Here is a 13,129-nt window from a genome sequence, read left to right as displayed (position 1 = left end):
ATATTAGTTAGACAAAACACCAGTATGTAATGGAAAGTCACGCAACTGTCGGTAGAAGTATTCCAGACCTGTGGCAGAAACGACCTGTTCAATTATTCATATCATGTTTTATCACGAGGAAAGGTGTACTTCATGCAGACAAAACTACTTGCAGTCTTTTTAGGGTTTGTCTTTCTTTCTTTTTTCTTTAATGGTCATCCTCTTTTGGCACAGATTCTTTTCAAGTCATGCAGAAATATAGACCACCATGCAGGTCCTCCAGCAAACGTTGCTAAGAGACAGAATATAAACATCTTGCTACTCTGCACCTTTACAGGCATTAGGCATGGTGGACTCTCAGCCACAGGGCCGATTTGACTAAAACCACATCAGACCTCAGCAGTATTCATTGTTCGAGAACTGTGCACGCTGTTCCATGTGAAAGATGACTTTACTGGAGATGAACAACAGCAGGAGAAAATGTAGGGATAGATTTCCAGGCATACCAGAGGTACGTCAGACTATCTTCACTGCATTGGCTGAAGTTATCGATTGATTCAAAGTAATTTTAGACATTAGGGTGTTTTATTATGTGTACAATATAACTTCTATTGTATTAGGCAGGGAAAATCATACCCAGAGGTGACAGTGCGAAGATGTGCCTGCAGGAAATCATACCAAGGGTAAGTCTGCTATTAACAATAAGCAAACCTGTTAACCTATTGTAACCAACATGTAGGTATTGTACTTTTTTGATGTTTATATGTCAGGTGTTGTGACTGGAAATCTATTGTCTGTGGAGGTGTTTAAAAAAAGGTTTTGTCTACATGTAATCTTTTTATTAAAACATTTTTATGAGAACGAGCTTCCAGATAACCTGTTTTTTATAATGCACCGCTTTGGAAATAATTATTTTAATCTGTTTCATAGCCTGTCACTCCTCCAGCAGTGAAGGCGTTTCTAAGAACCAGACTGTCTGGCATTGGGACCCCCTGTAGGAGGGGAAACAACACTGTGAGCAATATAGTTCATGGTGTGAAGACACTAACTTCTATGACATCAGTGAGTTTCATAAAGCATAGAGCTATCTCATTGCATAAATACATTTTGATTCCAAATGCTGTGTTGAAAATTTGAAGTTGAAAAGTCATGTAAAAATAATGTTGTCTATAGGCCTTTACACAGCTTGATTAAAGCAAATGATCATGTAGTACTAAATGATCTAGTCTTACAATAGGTTTGACTTATATACTGTATGTATCTGCCATATAGGGTGGATCCCTGTGTAATCCCAAAGTAAAGACACTCTTCCAAGAAAAAATGGAGGAGCTACAGGAGCCGGTTTATGCCAGGAACATGAAAGCACCTCTAGGTGGAATAAAACAAGGCCCTGGTCTGCCTGAATGGATAGATATGAACAGAACCACATTTGGTGTGAAGTTGGCTAATGGTATTTAATGGAATGGAATTTAAATATATATGTTCATCATTGTGCAATATGATTCTCAAAATTATGTGAAACCATGCAGATATAAAAGGAGGAAAAATCATTAACCCACCTAAAACTGCAGAGCAAGTTGAAAAAGAGGCCCTGGAAGGACATCGAGGTTACATCATATCTCATAATGACTACTTTGTAGGTGAGCCTTTTTTGTTTTACGAGTCAGAAATCAACTTATTTTAAGTTTTATTTTTCCCCCCGCATATTTTATGGTTAACTGACAGACCTTCTGTCTTATTGCAGGTGAATGTATTGACAGGGGGTACAGCTGGGTTCACTGTGGGAAGGACACCAGGTTTGGAATACCTACTCCGTTCCACACCGATGGACGTTATGTGGCGCGATCCCTTTACTGGCCATGTGATAAAGAGAAGTAAGATTGTTGCTGTTTTCATGTGTTTCAGAGTGTGCTGAAGTGGATATAGCGATATCAGTTGTAGAACGCAAATTAAATGTTGCATACAAAAGGATCCACTTTGAGAGTCAATGCTAAGACTTAATTAAGACTTTGATCATTATCATATTTATCGCATTCTTTATTCTATTCTACTCTGTAATAAATACTTTGAGTGCCACTTTAAATTGATTATTCTACTGAATTAAACAACATTTTAGTTAGTATAATTATTTTTTAGTAGTATGGCTGCTACTACTGCCATTGATTTGTGAAACCACATATCTTACAGTATCTCACAAAAGTGAGTACACCCCTCACATTTTTGTAAATATTTTATTACTTCCTTGGGATGACATTTTGATACAATGTAAAGTGTACAGCTTGTATAAATTTACTGTCCCATCAAAATAATTAAACACACAGATATTAACGTCTAATCCGCTGGTGAACAAAAAAAGTTAGAACACCTCTAAGGGAAAATGTACCAATTGTGCCAAACTAGCCATTTTTGTCATGTGACTTGTTAGTGTTACAAAGTCTCAGGTGTGAATGGGGAGCTGATGTGTTAAACTTGGTGTTAATGCTCACACACTCTCTCATACAGGTCACTGTAGTTCCAATTAGGCACCTCAAGTCAAGGATGTCTCTGAGGATATGAAAAAAATAATTATTACTCTACATAAAGATGGCCAAGGTTATAAGATGATTACCCACAACTTAAAACTGAGCTGCAGCAGGGTGGACTAGAAAATACAGTGGTTTAACAAAACAGGTTAAATTCAGAACAGGCCTCGCCATGCTCCACCAAAGAAAATACTTATGAGTGCTGCCAGCATTGCTGCATGGGTTGAAGGGGTGAGGTGTCAGATTGGTCTGCATGGCTGTCCTCCCAGAAGGAAAATGATGCACAAGAAAACCCCAAAACTCCAGTTCTGGTTCCAGTGATCCATTTGGTTGAGATGGTGTCAAGCATGTGTGGCAGCAACCAGGTGAGGAGAACAAAGACAAGCGCATCTTGCCTACAGTCAAGTGTGGTGGTGGGAGTGTCATGGTCTGGAGCTGCATGAGTGCTGAACGTGAATGCCAAAATGTAGTTTGACATACTGAAGCAGAGCATGATCCCCTTCCATCGTAAACTGGGCCGTAGGGCAGCATTCCATCATGATAACAACCCCAAATACACCTCCAGTTTGACCACTGACCACTGCCTAACATGTCTCCAAACCTAAACCTTCCCGAGGTAAAGCTGTGAAGCCCCAGTGAAATCCATGCCCATGATAGTTAAGGCTCTGTTGGAAAATAATGGTGGCCACACAAAAATTCACTTAAAGGTGTGCTCACCTTTGTTGCCAGTGGTTTAGACATTAATGACTGTTTAGTTATTTTAAGAATATGACACATGCTGTACACTGACTACTTTACATTATATCAAAGTGCTGTCCCAAAGAAAGACATAAAGAAATATTTACTCTATACACTATCTTCCACAAAAACAGAAACCTGTTTTAGCACATTCTTGCACTAGTTCTAAACCATTTTGTTTTATAGGTCCACACAGAGGAACTTGCTATATTGTTCATGTGCTACCCCAGAGTGCATTCCATCTAAAAGCTATTTGCTTATTCAAATGAGTTTGTTAGCATGCAAAAACCTCTCTGTATGCAATATTTCATATAAACACCTGCATGTGCCTAGCCAAACAGCAAAGCATGTGGCCATAGGGTTAATTCTACACACAGTTATCAGTCTAACAGATAATTAAATTGTATTTTTACTCTTTACTCAACCTACAGTGCAAAGCTGGCCTCTAGCACATCTGATGACTTTAGAGATCGGACTCGGCCCATAACTGGCAAAGTGTGCAATCTGTACGTCTGGCCATATTACATGTGAAGATTGTGATTTGAATTTGTAATGTAGTTTAATTAACAATAGTATGCATAAATCAAGTATTACAGATCTGAAAACTGCAGAAAATCAAACATCCGGCACTCTAAATCAACAAAGCTGCAGTGGTGAGTTTCTCCATAGAAAGCTTTTTTACATTTGTTTAGTAATGCAAGCATGTGGTTCAAAACAAATCATCTATTCCTTCATTTAAAAGGTCCCCTATTGGGAAAATTTCACTGTGTGAGATTATTTAATATTAATATGAGTTTCTCTAGCCTGTCTATGGTCCTGCAGTGGCTAGATATAACAATATGTGTAAAGAGTGCTTTTGCTATTCTGCTTCGCCGTTCAGAGAGCAGCAGGATCTGGAATTTGTCCCCTTATGTCGTCATGAGGGGAAAGGTTACCTCCCCTTTCTCATGCTTTGCCCGCCCAGAGATTTTTCCACCACTCCCCTAATAAATCTACTCCACCGACTGTCGTGGCTTCAAAACATGCAAAGCATTCCAATACCTCGTGATTGGATGTAAAAATGACCACATTGTATTTTTTAGTTCTGTCATGGGACACTCTGAAGAACCAGTGGGTAAATTAAACCAAAAAAGGTGACATGACTCCCTGTCTGTGGCAAACATAGTGGTTGGTGAATGGTCTTGATGACGTAATTTCCGTGAATGCCCACTCACTTCTATAGTCCCACCTCTCTCCTCTCCTTTTGCAACCAAAATGGTGCATCCTCTGGAAGTCTCATTGTGTGACTGGCTACAAGTGGCTGCACCACGGCTGAATTTCAGAAAGAGACTTCAGATATAATCTCATGACCACTAAAACCTATATAAAAAGCCAAAAAAATCATATAAGGGGATCCTTTAAAGGCAAAAATGTAACAATTGTATGTCCTTACAGGTAGTGGAGACCTGACGTTCCATTTCACTCCCAGGGATTTACTAAAGGGGATGGACCTGCAGCGGGCTCTAGCCAGTGCTGTCCGGAGGGACCTGAAAAGGGCAAACTTTTACAGCTTCCATTCACTGCTGCAGGCCTTCAGGCACTATGATAAGGTCACTTCACACATGGCTGATGCATACAGCTTTATATACAGTGTATTTTTTTTACAGATGTTTCCCTCCCTTGACAATCTGGAAAAAAAATTGTCCAGTTTGAGTTTTTGTGCCTGTGTGTTTCTGTTTGGCATTATGCTTCATTGTATTTCATATGATCACATCCCATCCTACAGAAAAGCCAAGGCAAGATTAGTAAGGATGACCTGTGGGATGTTTGCAGACAGTTTAACTTAGACATACTTTGCCCAGACCTTGATCGACTTATTGAGCTCTGTAATGAGGATAAGGAAGGACATGTCAACTTCTTGGAGTTTGCACATTTCCTCAAGTGGACAGACAAGCAGGAGGTTTACACCCTAGGTAAATGTGTGCAGTGTTGAGCTGTGGCTTCCAAGCGAGTACACCTTTTAACTAAACTGTGAGTAGTACATATTACGCTGCTGCTACTTTGCGTCTTGCAGAGCACAAATCTGCCACACTGCCAGCCAATACGGGGAGACTTGACCCTCGGGAACTAAGGACAGCTGAAGCGAAAAGCCCATCGGAAACGTCTCAAACTCCACTTCGCCCTTCAACAGTCCATGGGTACTTTACCACTTCAACACAGATTGGTCATTCAGTCAGCAGACTTCCAACTGCTGGTAAGTGTAACATTTTGTACTTCTGGCTCAAATTGTACTATGTGGATACACACACACACACACATATACACAATCAGAAACATCCTCAATGTGTCCCTGTGTCACGCAGATTATCCTAGAAGTGGGCTGCCCTCAACTCGTTCAGATTTGCCTCCACCCTATGTGAAGCGTATCAGTGACTTTGTGAACTATGGTGACCAGCCCTCAGCCTATGATCTGCTCTACCCAACTATACCCTCCATTTATGGTGTCCATGAGGAACATTATTTCTCCTCTCGCAGCAAAAACGAAGTGAGAATTAGTTTGCTATCAGTGATGACATTGGTTGACTTTGTGAGAATTTAATTTTTTGCTCCTGATGTCACTGTTTCAGGTGGTTCAGATATTCCACAATGTGGGATTAAGCGTTCCAGATGACACATTTGAGGAGGCATGGGAGCTAGCTTCCATGAGACATCCCACAGGGCAAGTGTGTATGGACAGCTTTCTGAATGTTCTGAAAGAAATCCATGCAATTTAAACAAAAACCACAAGATACCACAAAGTTATATGAGCAAGCAAAAATGTTTTGAGAATCATACAGTACAGGCCAAATGTTTGGGCACACCTTCTCATTCAATGTGTTTTCGTTATTTTCATGACCATTTACGTTGGTAGATTCTCACTGAAGGCATCAAAATTATGAATGAACACATGTGGAGTTATGTACTTAACAAAAAGTGGAGACCTGGCCTCCACAGTCACCGGACCTGAACCCAATCCAGATGGTTTGGGGTGAGCTGCACCGCAGAGTGAAGGCAAAGGGCCCAACAAGTCCTAAACACCTCTGGGAACTCCTTCAAGACTGTTGGAAAACCATTTCAGGTGACGACCTCTTGAAGCTCATCGAGAGAATGCCAAGAGTGTGCAAAGCAGTAATCAGAGCAAAGGGTGGCTTTTTTGAAGAAACTAGAATATAAAACATGTTTTCAGTTATTTCCTTTATAGTTATATACCTTTTTTGTTAAGTACATAACTCCACATGTGTTCATTCATAGTTTTGATGCCCTCAGTGAGAATCTACCAATGTAAATGGTCATGAAAATAAAGAAAACACACTTGAATAAAAAAAAACAAGAAAACTTTTGGCCTGTACTGTATAAAACATATACACTGTATGGACTGGTTTCTCGATGGACATCCAGGGCCTGTGTACAAATTCTTTTAAATAGAAGTATCACATAGTGTTTGGATTTTTTTTTATTAATGAATCAGACTTATCAGTATGAGTGAAGACTGCAAAATTGAATGGTTTGGATAAGCAGGTCAGATTGTTTTCACATTGGTCACAAGTCCTTTAAACATCAACATGTACCAGCCTTACTGTGCAAGTCTAGACACACATATGATGTTCAAACTGTGAGTGTAATGGGTGATGTATTATCTGAGTATTGTCATTAGAAGTCTGCTGAAGCCTTTGATAAGATTTAGGCACATATTTACCCCATAATTCTATTAATCAGCTTCTTAGTGCGAATCTCTCAAAGCCTAATTAAATCTGTAGCTTTTGAGCAACTAATCACATAACACTGAACAGCCGTGGCCATACAGACGTGCACACACGCACACACACACACACACACACACACACACACACCCACACACCCACGGATGCCTACATATACATATTTGGCTTAAGTTAAGGCTGACAAACAGGCCAGATATTTCCTGAACAGTTTAAGGGGACCTGTGAGTGCGCACTAAACAGATTAATGAAAGGTGGGGCATTCACTAATCCCCACCACAGCCTAAGAACAGGGCAAATATTGACAAATGAACATCCATGAATGGTTTTAATTTTATAACACCAGCATGATTAGTTGGCTAATACGGAATTATCATATTTTCTCCATTTAAAACATGATGTAAGCTATTCACTCGCTTAATCACATTATGACTTGCTAACATGCATGTGACAATAAAAAACCCACGCAAACTTGAAGAGACATATCCATTATTATGTATGAAAAATTATAATAATCCCAAATGAATGAATTCTTTGCAAATAGCATACTGTGCCTCTCTGGGAATCTCTAATAATGTGATTTTTAAAGAATTTCTTTGCAGAACAGGATGACACGCTTCAAAGGGACATCATCTGTTTATAGTCAGTTTAACGTAAAATGCTTGATTAGTATATGTTGTTGAGCCATGTCGTTATGAGTAAAGTAATGGTCCTATAGATTTGCATATTGGACACCTCAGATTAGTTACCAATTAGTTACCAGTTAGCATCTGGAGCCTGGCCGACTGTCCTGTTATATCAGATATTTATGGTGGATTATTTGAATAGATATTCTTTTATTGTTTCATTGTATGTGTGCGAGAAGCGTTATTATGGCTCGGTTTTCCAACCTTGTATGTTTTTCCCCATAAATGAATAAAAAATACATTTACAAAAATAATAAAAAGAGATATCATGCAGAGCACAATGTTGTTTTCATGTCATTTTTATGTGAATTTTATATACCTTGTATGACAGCTGACTGCGGCACATCAAGTTTCCACTTGATGTATTGTTGTAAAGAATATCAACTTTTCTTTAAAAATTCGGTCATGGATTCTTGCTAAGGGCAACACTTAGACAAAAGCTTTCCAAGCCTTGTCCTTAGATTTTTTTTCCCCACCACTCACTGCATTATGACAATTAGTTTGGAGGTGTGGTCATATGTCACAATAACACATCTTTGCTAATTAAATCATCAGCGAAAAATCAATGAGTCACACGTTTGCTGACAGCTCCTTCATTATCTGTCATTTCAGAATGCAAGAAAGACGTCTGAATATTTCTAATAAAATATATTGGAGCACCTAAAATAACAGAATCATTCAGGTAAAGAACATGCTGTTAATGATGATTTAATTAGCATAGATGTCTTGATCTGTCACATAAAAACAACTCTTAATTGTGATAATGGTCTTCAGGTGGATCATTTGCTATTTATGTGTTTATATGTGCATTGGCAAGGAATGCTTAATGATGAGCTTTGACCACAACAGTCTTGGAGGTCATTCTATTTATACCGTCAACCAACTGAAATACAATTTCCAATACCCGAGTTTTTTGACTTTTAGCACTTTTAAACTCCAGTGTCAGGATCCGGTCGGAAAGGGAACGAACACAAAACTTGAGACACGAAACTCTGGTCTGAACAGCTGTCTTCTGGAATTTAGCACATTTTCCTCACAGCAGTAGTATACTTTCAATACCAAGCACATTTTTTTGGCAAATTCATTACAAACTAGCTTGATGGCTTGCTGAAAGGCAACAAGTGAAAGAGTTAAGTGGATGCAATGTTTGAGCTAGATCTTCTTTGCTAATTGCATTAAATTCAGAGAAATATCTTACTCGCTTCTGTATATAGATGTGTTGATATTTTCGTTGAGAATTATTGTGTCTAATGTCATCATTTAAAGTGGAGGTGAAGAGGGGGTTGAGGAATTTGCCATCTATTCCTTGATTACAGACAAAACAAAATGTAAAAATGGAGGAGTTAAACACAAGAAACCCTTATGGCAGACCAAAAAACCCCACTTTACTGCAGCTACGAAATATGCACTTGTACTTCAGACTCAAAACGTGTCATTGGGTGGTATTCAATTATCACAGTAATGCATGTCAGATTTTAAGACCTACATTTGGTTCCCACAGCAAATTAATTTGAATGAAAATGTGTTAATCTTTGTCACATTATAAACATTTTGCAGTCACAAGCTATACGTGGTAATTAAAGAGTGGTTATGGTGTTGAGTTTCAGTCTACTGAAACTCTGTAGGTCATGACTTGAAATTTCCCCAGGATCAAAGCACTAATTAGTCACTGTCACTGTCAAGGATGATGTGTTGCAAAGTACTGTACACTGCTTCTTACACAACTTAACTTTTCATTCTTGTTTTTGCATGTCGAAAGTGATGAAAGTAGTCAAAGTGAGAGCCAGGTGACAGATGGAGAGATACTTCCACACATGAAAGAGACAGAAAACTGTGTGCAAACAGCTCAGAGCAAACCGATTAGCAGCAATATATCCATCAAACCACTGCAGCAAACAAATGTCTGCCATAAGCACAGAACCCATTAGCTAAATCTAAAACCACTTAAAGTTACCCTGAAATTCATCTGTCAGCAGCATCAATCTTTTCTGACTTCCTCCTCATGAAGCATTATGTCTTACAGTACAACATACACTGTGTAAGTAAAGTTTTCAAATCTGCAATAATTACTTTCTCTGATAATGGAATAGACTGGAGATGGTCATCTTTGATAAGACATAAAAACAATTTTCTAAATTGTGGAATTATTTTCTTTTTGCTCTATGGGTGACAGAACTATGTTGTGCTTGAGCATATTTCCTTAGGACATTATACCAAAATTACACCTTCTACCAAAATAATATTCTACATCTGTGATCCAGCATATGATATAATGTAGGACATAGAAATTGTGTTTACAACACGGCCCTGTGCAAGCTGGACTCTATCCCAGCAGTCTAAGAACGCATGCCACACATACACACACACACAAACAAATTCAGAATCATTGGTTCACATGTCGCATTGTTATCTGTTTGATGGTTACCTATGCATTGGGAGTTATGTTCAGTATTTTAAAATATTTTATTTACTAGTTTTAAACTTCAAGCTTCACTGTCATCTTGACTAAGCAAAAGACTAGTGAAATGAATACAGAAAAAAATAAGGCTACAATAAAAATAGGCTACTACCAATATGGGTGGTAGTAGCCTAGCGGGTAACACACTCGCCTATGAACCAGAAGACCCAGGTTCAAATCCCACTTACTACCATTGTGTCCTTGAGCAAGACACTTAACCCTAAGTTGCTCCAGGGTGACTGTACCCGTAACTACTGATTGTAAGTCGCTAATAAATGCTGTAAATGTAAATGTAAATAAAATAGTGGCAGTGGTGGCCCAGTGGGTAAGTAAACAGACTTGTTGTGGGTTTGAATCCTGAACTGAGGTCCCCTTACTTTTCATGGTCCTCCCTAAAGCTGGGATAAATGCAGAGGACACATTTTCATTGTGTGCAACATGTGCTGTGCTGTGTGTATCACAATGACAAAACCATTTCAAACATTTCAGTATTGTAAACCCCTAAAATATCTGTCATTGAATAATTTTATGCAAAAAGTGAATACTGAATACCAGTAAATGAGAAAGCTAATATTTAAATAAGTACATCCATCACTGATTCTGTGTATGTTTACCTACTTTTCAGGCTCTTTGTTGTCTTACGTGGGCATACAAGTTTGGATGTATCTCTGAGGTAGCAGAAGGTGAATAATTTGAAATGCATTTGAAGTGCTGCCTTGACTCCAAGGCCATCTTCTACACCTTTTATGCCAAAACAAGAGCATAAAATGTAAACTAGAGCATAAAATGTTGTTCCTGGCCCTTGTGGTGAGATGTGGAATTTATGACAGAGTAATGACTGAGTGACTCTTTGCTCTTGGGCTCATTCTCATTCCTGGTTGCCCTACATAGGAGACCCACATATTGTCTTTTAACAAGGTCTGTTTCGGCCCATGCTCCCTGTTGTTATTATTATTTTTTGGCCAAATATCAGACAGACTTCTGCCTTAATGATGCAAAATGTTGAATCCTGACTTTTGGATTCAGGTTATGGATTCAGGTCTCACTCTGCAGCCTTATCTGTTGCTGTTACAGCTTAAAAGCAGCATTTATTAAATGGGTTTCATTCATTACACAGTAATACAGTATTTATTTCATGCCTAAAACCTTTTATGTCATGCTTAGAAAATAATGTTTTGGAAATTTACATTACATTTACAGCATTTATCAGACGCCCTTATCCAGAGCGACTTACAATCAGTAGTTACAGGGACAGTCCCCCTGTAAGTGTCTTGCTCAGGGACACAATGGTAGTAAGTGGGATTTGAACCTGGGTCTTCTGGTTCACAGGCGAATGTGTTACCCACTAGGCTACTACCACCCAAATTCTTGCTTACAGAACATAACTAGATCGTTTTTATTGTTGCAAATTGTGAGGTCATCATGAAGTGCGAAGTGTGAGGAATTTACCTCACAAGCACGATTCCTGTACATTTAGAGGACCCTGTGTCCACAATGGCGTGGAAGACTCTTCCAGTAGATGGCGCCACACAACCGCCTCTTCACAGGCCTTCTCACGCTTCCGTTCCAGGCTGACAAGGTAACTGCGGAACTAAAGTGGAACAAACCGTGATTAGCAAAGTAAACATGAAAACTTTTTTTACCCCCTGTTTATGCAATTAATGAATAAAGATGAAACCCTCAGATAAAAGCATTGGTGAAAGGAATAAAAACAAAAAAAAAAAAAAACTGAAGGCTGTACGTCAAAGCTAATATCCAGCACATGGGCAAATTGAAAAACGTCGCTTTACTCTTTATGCTATATTACTATACACTAACGCACATTTTACAATACATACTGCGAAGGGGAAGGGGAAAGGGAACGGTCGGTGGCAGCAGTTTATATTTAGGCCAGAAACGTTCCGGGAGAAGCTTCCAGAAAGAGACGTTTAGCTCGCAGCACAGGTGCAAAAAAAAAAAAAAAAAAGATCGTTGTTTGTAAAGCTTAAATTTGATCAGCGGACCAAAACATCATTATGTTCCCGCTGTTGGCGGTGATTACGGGTCGCGATATTCCTACTTCGCTTCGGCGTGTCGGCGGACGACGCTAATTTATTCCGGGTCGAGGTATTGTTGCCACGCGTGGAAAAAAAAAACCCACGTAGAGAGACACCTGCGCGCGTCCCCGCCCCTCCCGAGTCCTGGAACTAATTTTATTGATAAATAATTACTGGTGGTGCGCTCGCTTATTGAAATTGCGTTCGGATACGGAAACCTTTCTAAGATGTATTATAGTAATTATCACTGTCAGTGTGAAATGCTTTTACATCTGTGGACTGAATGGAGCAGAATAATAAAATCTATCTGCTGCGGTGGTTCCACACTGTTCTCAATTAATGGCGCTTTCTTTAAAAAAAAAAAAAAAAAAGTAATAAAATTAACGAGACCGGCTTAGCATTAAGCTAAGGCGGGAGAATCACCCGTGGTCTGACACGAAACATCTGCAGGTGCCCCCCCAGCCCCCCGACGTCCAGGGAAAGTTTACGTGCAGCTGAAACGTGTGACCGCCGAACTGCAGAACATTAGCAATGAGCAATTTAAAGCAACTTATGACGGCTTTCCCGCGTCGCGCCACTGCAAGTCACTGTTGGACGAGAGGAGTTTGTCGGGAGGCGCTGTCGGCTCCGCGCCGGCCGGCCTGGCCGCTGCTGGAGCGAGTCGCGCCTCGTCGCGAGTTCTCGCGAGAGCAGAAGAAATAAAGCGGCTGGGGTGGAACTTTACGTAAAGAAAGTGTTGGTTTGCTTGCGTGGCCATTATAAAACATCCGCGGCGACTGTTCCTCCTCAAATATTCCTCTTAAAGACGACTGCCAACATTGACGAGAGGTTTCGCCAAAAAAAAAAAAAAAAGTCGCATACACCAGAAGGGACTTGGCCCCAGTGGCGCACGCACGCACGCACGCACGCACATGCACGCAATGGAGATGCAGAAAAAGGCGTCTTCACTCTAACTTTGACGATTGATAATGAG

The 13,129-nt window shown here is 39.7% G+C and overlaps 1 protein-coding gene and 1 long non-coding RNA gene across 5 annotated transcripts; one reads left to right on the top strand and one right to left on the bottom strand.

Annotated features, from left to right (window-relative positions):
- The first annotated feature begins 25 nt into the window (after positions 1 to 25).
- Positions 26 to 6,134, top strand: efhb (EF-hand domain family, member B). 4 transcript variants are annotated; one of them, XM_028979501.1, is made up of 14 exons: positions 26 to 164; positions 317 to 490; positions 600 to 662; positions 910 to 1,041; positions 1,252 to 1,429; positions 1,509 to 1,619; positions 1,724 to 1,853; positions 3,671 to 3,745; positions 3,828 to 3,892; positions 4,674 to 4,828; positions 5,005 to 5,191; positions 5,293 to 5,472; positions 5,582 to 5,763; positions 5,846 to 6,134. In XM_028979501.1, the coding sequence occupies exons 2-14, from the start codon at positions 425 to 427 to the stop codon at positions 5,990 to 5,992; spliced, it is 1,671 nt and encodes a 556-aa protein (XP_028835334.1). In that variant the 5' UTR covers positions 26 to 164; positions 317 to 424; the 3' UTR covers positions 5,993 to 6,134. The 4 variants fall into 4 exon arrangements, with proteins under 4 accessions (XP_028835334.1, XP_028835335.1, XP_028835333.1 ...); XM_028979502.1 differs by having other exon boundaries at positions 90 to 490; positions 1,252 to 1,411; XM_028979500.1 differs by having other exon boundaries at positions 90 to 490.
- Positions 2,203 to 12,207, bottom strand: LOC114789983 (uncharacterized). The gene is made up of 3 exons (XR_003749741.1): positions 11,959 to 12,207; positions 11,570 to 11,711; positions 2,203 to 2,523 (listed from the first exon to the last, which is right to left on the bottom strand). It is a non-coding gene; the product is annotated as an uncharacterized LOC114789983 (long non-coding RNA).
- Positions 12,208 to 13,129: the final 922 nt, after the last annotated feature.

This window comes from Denticeps clupeoides, chromosome 5, assembly GCF_900700375.1.
Source record: "Denticeps clupeoides chromosome 5, fDenClu1.1, whole genome shotgun sequence".
Taxonomy (NCBI): domain Eukaryota; kingdom Metazoa; phylum Chordata; class Actinopteri; order Clupeiformes; family Denticipitidae; genus Denticeps; species Denticeps clupeoides.
The sequence above is the reverse complement of the archived record's forward strand: the minus strand, read 5'-3'. Positions and strand labels throughout refer to the sequence as shown.

What these genes read in the sequence shown, in the direction of transcription:
- efhb (XM_028979501.1), top strand. Translation starts at nt 425, where the DNA reads ATGACTTTACTGGAGATGAACAACAGCAGGAGAAAATGTAGGGATAGA. An exon ending in ACTGGCAAAGTGTGCAATCT is followed by an intron (nt 3,746 to 3,827) that starts GTACGTCTGGCC and finishes GCATAAATCAAG; the next exon opens with TATTACAGATCTGAAAACTG. An exon ending in CCTCTCGCAGCAAAAACGAA is followed by an intron (nt 5,764 to 5,845) that starts GTGAGAATTAGT and finishes TCACTGTTTCAG; the next exon opens with GTGGTTCAGATATTCCACAA.